A 10,788-nucleotide genomic window follows, 5' to 3' on the forward strand; every position below is an offset into this window, starting at 1 on the left:
ATTACTGTCATCTCTGATAAAAGATTTGATGGGAAAGGAAGTTGTAAACTAATGACTGAACTGAGGGTTTGGTGTAACTGGTAACATTTAATTATTCATATTATCCCTCAATATTATGAAGAATAGAAAACTGGACATACTTCAGTAATTAAGCATTTTAGTTTATAAATTCTACTTTTACAATTTATCTGAATTTCTACTTCTGCATTCTTTAATGAAGATATATAAAACTTGATAAAATATTCTAGAAAAATCTCAAATTACCTAGAATGCTTACCTATATAAAACAATCTGTAGGCCAAGTTTATTATTAAAAATATTATTCATCCTTATTTCCACTTTAAATAGTAATTACTGAGAATGTAATTTTCTAATTAGCTACTGGAATGCATTTTTCCCATTAATTTGATAGCCAAAATGTTTGACCAGCTGGAAAATATTAAAAACCACTACATGCATTCATTGTGACTGCTAGAAAACACCTCTGAAGAGGAAGGGGGGGCGGGGAGAAACATTGTGTTTCCAATTAGTGACTTGTAGCTAAAAATATGAACCAGAGTTATACTGAAAAAAAAAAAGGGGGGGGGATGTGGTCTAAACAACTAACAACAACCTACAAAACAATTACAGAAAAGAAAAATCTGGGATCAAGACTTTTTGATGGAGCACAGAAGTCCAAATCAGCAGTGTCTCACATCTTGAGGAGTTTTCCCTTAGAACATAGAAAGATCATAGAAAGAACAAAGAACATACCCTTTGAAGTGTAATAGCAGTGTCTGGGATTCCAGCTTTTTCAGGAGCAAGGTCATTTTCTGACCTAGCTACCATAGCATAATCAATTTCTTTAAAGCATAAAAAGAAAACCATTTAAATTACTGCTTTTTGATGTTTTCAAGAGTGAATTATACATACCCAACTGGCAGGAGAGTCAGCCTCATCATTTTAATAATTCACATTTAAAACATATCATCAAAAAACATTTATAGCTTAGAAAAGTGAAGTGGGAGAGACCTAATGTTTTACATCTTCATTCAAAATCATCATCTAAGGATCACAAACTAGTGAAATTCCACTTTTGCTAGCTGATCCCTGTTCACCCTGAGCTGTTTTTTATTTGCAAAATTAACATAGTAACTGTCCTGTCTCACAAAAATTGTCCTATCTTACAGAACTGCAGGACAGTCAAAGAGATAATGTAAATAAAAATACTTTGAAAATTAATGTCCAACATTAATTGACAGTATGGCATTACCATTCTTTGCATGTTTAACAACATGCAGGACTATAATACTTCTTTATTATTGGGAATACATTCAATCCTGGGGTGGGGGGTGAAGTTGGTAACAAGAAATCGATATGATTGCAGGATAACTGGCAACACTTCCCAAGGCTTCACTGTTAACACAGTATTTACTGAATACAGAATGTCCCCAAGTTACAAAGGTCCTATAAATCTAAACCACCATCTTTGCCTTAGTCCCCTCCATTTCTTCCCTTCACTCTTACAGGAACCAGTGTGTATAGGAATGGGAAGTGGGAGTGAAGATTTGAGAGAAACCAGGAAGTTCAAAAGTACTGCTAGAAGAAATTGTGAAGGGAAGTGGAAAACCACAGACCATCCCTATTGCCACCTAGGATAGGTGATGCTTTCGAACTATGGTGTTGGAGAAGGCTCTTGAGAGTCCCTTGGACTGCAAGGAGATCAAACCAGTCAATCCTAAAGAAAATCAGTCCTGAATATTCATTGGAAGGACCGATGCTGAAGCTCTAATACTTTGGCCACCAGATACGAAGAGCCGCCTCATTGGAAAAGACCCTGATTCTGGGAAAGAATGAGGGCAGGAAGAAACGGGGACAATAAAGGATGAGATGGTTGGATGCCATCACCGACTCGATGGACATGAGTTTGAGCAAGCTCTGGGAGATGGTGAAGGACAGGGAAGCCTGGCATTCTGCAGTCCATGGGGTCGCAAAGAGTCAGACATGAATGAGCGACTGAACAACAACAACAACACATCAACTGCAGACATCTCTCTACCCAGGAAAATAAGGCAAAGGTTAAAAGTTAACAAACAGGAGCTTTGACCTGGGATACAATAGGTATAGCAAAGTTCACTTAAAGGAAAAAAGACTGATCTCGGTAACTAGCTTTAATCTCTAAAGCCAATCCAATAAAGATAAAATGCCAATTGCATAATACTGACAAACCCACTCACTTTCACTCACAAAGGTACTAGTTTTATCAAGCTACCTATTCCTTCTGCTCACCTATCTTCCACTAATCCAATGCTCCACTCTACATGTGACACTAACCAATCCCACTTACCAATGCATCTGCTATAACCAATCTTCCCCTTATTCATCCCCAAAGACCCACCCATTCATTATATTTCATCCACCACTGTTTCTTCTCAGTTGTTAAAGAAGAATAAATTATTACACTGGGGAATCTCTGTACTAATACCTTGAGGTAAGCTAGGAAGGAGAAAGCTGAGGGTGAATAGGGTAGAAGTGGGGCTGAGTAGAAATGTCAAACCACCTTTCATTTGGGTAGATAAGCATATTTTAAAAGAGTGATTTTTTTTTTAAACCACACAAATTGTTAATAGTACTGCTAATAACTAGAAAAATAATTTTCTCGGTCTCCCAATTTAAATAAAGACGTTCAGAAACAAATTTAAAAGAGGACTATGGATATTAAGTTCATCCATGGCTAGTCTTTCCAGTTCAAGAGTGATGCCAGAAAGAACACTTTTACCTCTTCTCTTGATCCTACTTAGTAACCAGGATGCCTGCTTCTGAGAAACTGGGTTTGAATACAGCTCTATATTCTATTTATTGGTTCTCTAAAGAGTTTGACCTGTGGTTCATAAGAATGCCCACGGTTCAATGAGTTTGTACTGGAGCAGTCTATTACAATTAGTAGTGGTCAAGTACATTTTATACAGGTATGGCTGGCTCTGTACAGGCTGCCTACTGGAAAACATTAAAGTTTTCTGTCAGTCGTTTCCAAAATCTTTATGGTTCATCCTTGGCCTTTAAAAAAAAATTCTTATCTTCCCCTCCCCCTTTATTTAAAAAATTTTAAGGATTAGGGTCCTGTGGATAAAGTAAAACCTTTTCTGCTCTGTAGCCTATTTGTGCAATTAAAATAAAGTTCTCCTTGGGGCATCATCAGAAATTAGTAACCAGAGTTTTGAATAGGATAAACTAATCTTAAAAGGCTTTAAACTCTTAAACCATTCAAATGATTTAAAAATAAAAATTCAAGCCAGAAAATTTTAATTTAATCATTTCAAAACTCACAAGCTTACTACATAATATTCTAACTCAGAAAGATAAACATTTCTTGAAAAGTACACAAAGTATCTTAAGAGAAATTCTACTCTGATTTTTAAAAACACATTACTTATGTTATTGTTATATATTTAAACACATGCCAAAATTGGCTAAAGCATTAAAAGATTAATCGCCTCAGTTAAACTGAAAGATTAATTAGGCATATTTAGAAAGACTAATCAGGCATATATTTATTACTACACCATATAATATTAACAAGCATGAGCACCAAAAACAAACATTAACATAAACATTATATAAACTACTATATGAACTACCAGTTTATATATCCTAAATATTTCTTCAACATTCTTATTTTTAGCAAGGCAAACGTGTTTGTAACTTAACTATTTTAGTTATTTGAATTCTGAGGTTTCTACGAGATTTTAAAAAATAGAACATAATAAAGATCCATACAACTATTCAATCTTTACGTTTCTATTCCCATTTATCAAAGGCTGCAAAAGAAAGATAACCTTTCCTATTAAACTTTTAAACTGCTTTCCCAAGTTAGAATGAAAAGTCCATTCTTTCTACTATCTACAGAAATAATTTTAGGTAGAAGCTAGATTATTTGTTTGTGAGTTGATGAATCAAGGTACTTTTAAGTCACTTCAGCTACCTGGTGATGACATAGAGTCTAAAATCATATTTGTATATATTTCTTTTTTTCTTCAGTTTTTTTTTCATTTATTTTTATTAGTTGGAGGCTAATTACTTTACCATTTAAGAAATTATATATTTCTTAAATTTCAAGATCGAGTGACCATTTAAGAAATATATACAAATATGTGTTTGTATATATTTCTTAAATGATCACTCGATCTTGAAATTTATTCTAGCTGATATGACAAATGGATGGCCATTGGATGCCAGTGATGTAATGCATTCAATCTTCAAGACAATGGCTAACAATGAACTGATAAAATTAGTATGAGAGAAATATTGCCTAAACATGTTCCTGTTAAATTCTGTATGTTTAAAATGTTTGGAGACAAAAGGGTTTTGTGAACTTAAAACCAATTGACCCTAATGGAATGCCAAGCTGAAACTGTCAGACAGCTGCAGCTGGTAATGAAATGCTAAGATCTGAAGGGCTTTAGCAGAACCTGATTATATGGTAATCCTAGTATCTGAGAAGGCAAAAGAGCTAGAAAAATAACTGATAGGCTGGTTGCTATAGTAACCAAGATAAATTTGTATACGGACTGGGGAAAAACATTGGGGTTGCCATCAGGTACGAGGCCCACATTATGTCTTATGCAGTTTTTCCACAATTTTGAATCACGAGATGACAGACTAATACAAAGGCTGCTCAGTCTGAAATAAGAGAACAGACAAGATTCCACTCTGAAGAGTAAGGAAAGCACCCAATTAAAGGTTTAGCTTCTGACAGCAAGGGTGGAACAAACCTTGTGAAAGTTTGTCGAAATTAGCTTAGCTATGGGTAGAAAACAAAAATGTAGGTTAATTAGCAATTCAAGTTAAATATCAGTAGGGCATCATAAAGTACCTACAATTTTTATTACTTTAAATTTTGTTTGAGTTAATTCTTATAGACTATTAATCTCTCACAGAAAGGGTTGTTTAATTCACTGTGTAGGTGCATATCTAAAACAATACTAAATACTGTGATTTGTCTGATCTCAGTTATCCATGTCCCAGTAAGCAGTCTGAGAACCTGGTCTCTCTCTCTTGGCTTGGGGGGCTACCTTCACCACCTACTCCCTCACCATCACCACCATCACCACCACCCTGTCCACCACCTACATACCCCAGGAAGTAATTACCAGAATTGCAGGCAGAGTTTGAGGAGGAAACAGCCTCTTCAAGGTGTTTGCCTGGCAAATTCACCTGACTGTCAAAATCTAAACAATGAACTGAAAAGAACACAAGGACTGTCATGTACTGTGAAGGTTATACAGGTCTCAAATAACAACAATTAGTAGTTACTTTTTGTTCTGTAGGATCATCACTGAACTGTCAACATCCTAAAACTATCTAGGCTTTTAACATTTTTAAAGATCAAATTTTATCTACCCTATTTTTTGAAGTAGGTTATCCCAAGAACAGAATAAAGTTTTCAGTTTATAAGAGTTTGTACAGATTCAAATTGAGTCCCCAAACTGCAGTGCTGCTTCGGACTGTCCTACTTCCCTGAGTCACCAAACTGACAGCTGGAGACCACTAAATTTAGAGCCTGAATTCACTAATTAATATGTAAAAGGTCCCCTCCTACCTCTACATGATGGTACATGGTGTGACAAAAAAGCATATGTAAATATGTTTCTATCAATCCACAAAGCCAATGGCAATTAAATATAATCCATAATTCATCTATGCTTCCAGGCCAACCCATGAACAGCCATTTTTAATAAGGCTGTTAAATAACAGCTTATCTTTAATAGGGCTGTTAAATAACCCATATCACGCAAATAATTTTTAACTGAAATGCATCAATTTTCAATTCAGAGAGAAATGTTTCTGAAGTCTAAGTGAAAAACCGAGTTTTCAACAAAGGCAGTTAGGCAACTTTTTATTTTTTAGACCAAACAACTCTGGGACAGTTTGATCTCAGTTCTTATGACTTAAAAAATCAAGATTTGGGTTATTACTCCAATCTAAAATAATAGACTGCAACTGACTCTAAACTAACAAAACAAAACAAATAACCATCCCTGTTCGTATAATAGCTGTTCTGTCACCGTTTTTTCATCCAGACTTGAAGAAAATTAGTGGGCAAAAGTGAGGATCCTAGAACATTCCATGTCCTCTGACAGCAAGACATGAAAGAAACAGAATCATGGTAGATGTAGCTGACTACCTCAGGAGTCCCGCTAACAGAGTATGTGCCAGAAACCTACAGCAGGGATAACTGCCAACACTTTCCTTCCTTCTACAGACAAGGCATCATGGTATAAATGAGGAATCAGGAGACTTGGGTTCTAGTTCTGAGTTTGCCGCTAATCAGCAACGTGTCACTTCCCCTCTCTGAGCATAGTTTCTCTTTCAGTTAAATGGAAGGGCTGGGCCAAATGATCTTCTGTCCCTTCCTACTCTAAAAATTTTGCCATTTCTTCCAATAAAAAAATAAAGAATGCTCAAAACATCACGTTTGTTTTTACAACATGTTCTCAGTGCCAGCCTTTAGTATGTGTATGCATAATCCACACAAAATAACACAAACATTCATTTCACATATAATTTATCCAGTAAATATCTAATTTCAAATCTATAGGTCTTAAATCATGTACCAAATACCATCAAGTCTGTTAAACTCTCCTCAAATTAAAGATGAGGAAATGAAATGACTCATAGTCCAGGGCCTTTTTGTACTATACCAAACTTCCTCCTCCCTTTCCTGCTTTATCAAAAGATAGCATGATAGCAGAAGATAATTCTAGACAGTGAAACTGATCTGGATTCAAGTCCTAACTTTGCCATTAGTTTGCTGTGGCACCTTGGACAAGTCACTTTCCTTTCTCTGGGCTTTGGCTTTCACATTTTACATGAAGGAGTTAAACTAGATGTCCCTTCCAGCTGTAACATGCTATGATCTTATAACAGCCCTATATGACAAAACAAAATACACATTCTTGAAAGAGAAAGTGGGAATTTCTAGTCAAGAGAACTGAAGTTTTGGCTGCTAGTTTTAAATATATGCATCAGTTCAATTTAGCAAGTTGGTCCTAAAGCATTTGACTCAAGTATCTCTTGGAGGAAGTCACCTTGAATACACACACACACACACACACACACACACACACACACACACACACACACACACACACACACACACACACACACACACCCAGTATGGGGTAGCTATGATGTGTCACCTTGAATACACACACACACACACACAGCACACACACAGCACACACCCAGTATGGGGTAGCTATGATGTACTAGAAAAAAAATACTGGAGTAGGAGTCCAAAGAAATGGTTTCAAATTCCAGCTGTCACTTACAAGCTGTGTCCCCTAGGCCAACTTAGTAACCTCTCTGAGAAAAGAATAAGGAAATCTGACCTAAAATATCAATCAAAATAAAGCATTGTAACTGTGATGTATATGCAAAGCTGGACAAGTGGAGATGAGCTGCCACTGTGGAAAAATAGCTGCATTCAAATCAAGTCTTCCTATAAAAAACTGGACTGATTTTTATATTAACTCTGATTTCAAAGAGTAGAATAACAAAGCTGAAGACACCATTGGAAAAGAAGAAAGAAATCAGTTTTAGGAAATGGATTGTTTATCTGGATTCTGCTAATTACCAAAACACATGAGATAACTCTCAACAGCCTACTCAGTTTACTACACTCTGGTGAAATGTTCTGTGTACTCTAGAACATGCAATGCAAGGAACATTTCTTAAAGTGCCCAAACCGGGTCGGTTAACCTCTTAGACTGCAGGTGGTGTAAATCTCCGAGTGTATCTCAAGGGAGAGAAGATACTTCTAATAACTGATATCTCATGATACCATACGTTTTCACAAATCAAGATTTCTCACTCATTTCTAGGTTGTTAGTTACCCAGCCAAGTTTCCTCACAGTACCTTATGCAAATAACAAAAACTGTCACAAAGGACAGAGGGCAAGTGAATAATGCCAACCTTATGCAGTCCTCTCAGTACTGCTAGTTTTTTTCAGATTAAATTCTCCAGTTGAGTTTAATTTCCTTTGAAATCCCCTCAATAATGCAGGATGGAGCCTTGAAATTCACAGACTGACAGTTTTACCCATAGAGCTCAACATCCTCAATATTTGGGCAGATTAGAGTTAAAATCAGAAGACTGTGTCCTAAGAGATGTTTTTACTTTTCACCTAGCATATCAAAGGATCAAAGTGCTTGAGAAATTTATTATCCCAGGAGGGAAGAAGTGACTAGCAATTCTATCAAAATGACTCATTCAGTTTAGATAAGTTAAATAAATCCAAAGTTGTGCATACTTCCTCCCAAAGTAAGTACCCTGTGAAGTTAAATTTGCTAATTACAAGAAAGGAAGGAGAAGGGAATGAACACTGGAGTTCTTTCTGCCAGGTACTGGACTATTAGGCAGTTTACACAGGTCCTGATGTAGCTGTTCTTCACAATTAAATACTACATTCATTGAAAAGAAACAATATTCATACAGCTCTAAATTTATTAAATCATATGATTACTTTAAGGGGAATACCAGGAAGGCAAATTTAATTTCAGAGAACTCCAATATACTTGGAAATCCAAGTCAATTTTCTATCCTCTACCGTCTAGCTGTGAATTTGTTTCATATATCGAACTTGAAGGAGATTCAATGCCATCTCAAGATTGGCCATTGCCACCTTCAAATCCCATACTAGTGATTTGAAGGTTGGTGGAAACACACTCATTAACGACCTATCAACGTACATTTTCTCTGCTTTTGTTGCTGTAACTTTTGGGGTACATATTATATATATATATGGGGTACACATTATATATGTGTATGTATATGTATATATGGGGTACATATATATATAATACCTATTCAGTTTTAGAACGACTTCTAGAATGTACAAATAACATTAATTTGCATTAAGGTATTTCTTCCACGGGTAAGCTTACAAATTGAAGGCAGCTGACTTCTGGAACTATGTTAGTGACTTACAGTAACATGACAAATTTTACCCATTTTCACGTTCTTATAGGACGAAAATGTATTTCACTGCCTCTAGTGCCACACAAGACCAGTAGAAGAGTTCGGTGAACTCGCTTTAAACATTATTCCAACTTGGAAGAGTCGGGAGTGGGTCAGTAGAAGTCCCAGGCAAGCGAAGTATTCCAACTACTGTAGTTCCTACTCAGAATCTCCCTATTAATCACCACTAAAACATTTTGCAGAAATAGATAAAGAGCACAAAGCTGTGGCTCTCCTTCCAACCACAGATTACTCAGCACTTGTTTGTATCGCTGTAGTCGGTTGTACACATTTCTGTATGGCAACTCTTTTAAGACCGCAGTCTCGCTAATGGTAAAGGACCTCGTCTTCGATTTCCTCTGCCTCACGGCAAGGTGCTATTTTAATAAAACACCGTGGATCTAGAGTACATCAGCTAGAGGACTTTCCTAAGTAAACACCCAGTCTTCCCCCTCCCCGCGCTCCGCTCCTTTTCTTTTTGTACAACCCAAAGAGGACGGCAAAGAGGGAGAAGTAGAGACACCTCTGAATCGGATAGGTAAGTTAGCGGCAAAAGAAGAAGAAAACAACAACCAGTACTGCAATTTCTCCTGTTACCGCTCCTTTCATCTATGGCCCCCAAGGCCAAAACGGATGTTTCAAGGTAAGCTCTGAAACCCTCAAATACACATCTCCGGCTCTCGAGCTCATAAACTGTCCCACCTCGCAGAAAGCTGGACAAGAGAAAGAGGCTCCGAGAGAAGACCGGGGGCCGTTTACCAGGGCCAAGAGGGGGGTTTGCCCGAGGTGGGCGATCGCCCTCCCCCGAACTCACTCTGAAGTAGCCGAGCGAGACGCAGAGGGGCTGCGGCGGCGGGACCTAGAAGAGGTGTAGGGGGGAAGGCACAGGGGAAGCCGGGAGACGGGGACGCCTGGCTTCTGGGCCAGGGCTCCGGTTACTTACTCGATAGGGTCGCCGCCCTCCAGGTGCACATCTTCAGGGGCATCAAAGAATTCCTCCGTGTCGCTTTCCGACGCCATTTATAGGACACACCCGCGGGTGAGGGGGCCGGCGCCGCCTGGAGGGAGGGTGACTCTCGTCTCCTCCACGTCGTCCTCCACCCCGGCGAACCGTGGGGAGGTGGGTCCCGGGAGGATGAGGAGGGAGCAGACGACCTGAAGAGAGGAGCTGGACAGCGGGCCGCCGGCAACTGTCGGACTGAGGCAATAACCAGCAGAGCGGCCGTCTGAGGAGGCGGCGGTGGGTCCAGGGACTGTTGCTGCCGCCGCTCCCGGCGATAGGTGTGTGAGGAGAGCGAAAGAGGCGGTGGCTCGCCTCAGTGGGGGAGGGCGGGCGCGCGGACGGCAGCAGCTCCGATATCTCCCGCAGCAGCAATTACAGCTGCTGGGAGAGCTAGTTGCCCGCAAAACACGGACTCGCACCTACCCTCGCGAGATTTCGGGAGGGGCCGGTGAGGCGTGGGCGGGGCGAAGAGGAGGCGGGGGCGGTTCCTGAGAGGCAGAGCTCAGATTTTTTGCACTCGAGAAGCCTATCAAGACGGCGCAAGCGCCGTTGAGGGCGTTAGGTGAGGGCCGGAAGTAGCGGAGAAGGGTGGGGATGCGTGTTCTGAGGGGAGGAGTCTAGAGCTTACGCCTGACCGGCGCGGTCCCCCGACTTTGTGGGAGCGCGCCCGATGTAGGTGGGGTCCGGCAGAGTGTCCCATCCACTAACTCTGCAATTCTAAAGAGAGGCATTTTTAGAGGGGTGATTTGGAGTCTGCTTTTTTTCTTATGAGGAAATGGTGTCGGGA

At 39.3% G+C, this 10,788-nt stretch overlaps 1 protein-coding gene across 1 annotated transcript in view; it reads right to left on the reverse strand.

The window, feature by feature from the left end:
- Nucleotides 1–10,396, reverse strand: part of WDR44 (WD repeat domain 44) — a 93,619-nt gene extending 83,223 nt beyond the window's left edge. The window contains exon 1 of the mRNA XM_065914925.1: nt 9,942–10,396. Within this exon, the coding sequence (XP_065770997.1) occupies nt 9,942–10,018 (77 nt within the window). The 5' untranslated portion in view covers nt 10,019–10,396. The remainder of the gene's footprint in view (nt 1–9,941) is intronic.
- Nucleotides 10,397–10,788: the final 392 nt, after the last annotated feature.

This window comes from Muntiacus reevesi, chromosome X, assembly GCF_963930625.1.
Source record: "Muntiacus reevesi chromosome X, mMunRee1.1, whole genome shotgun sequence".
Taxonomy (NCBI): Eukaryota; Metazoa; Chordata; class Mammalia; order Artiodactyla; family Cervidae; genus Muntiacus; species Muntiacus reevesi.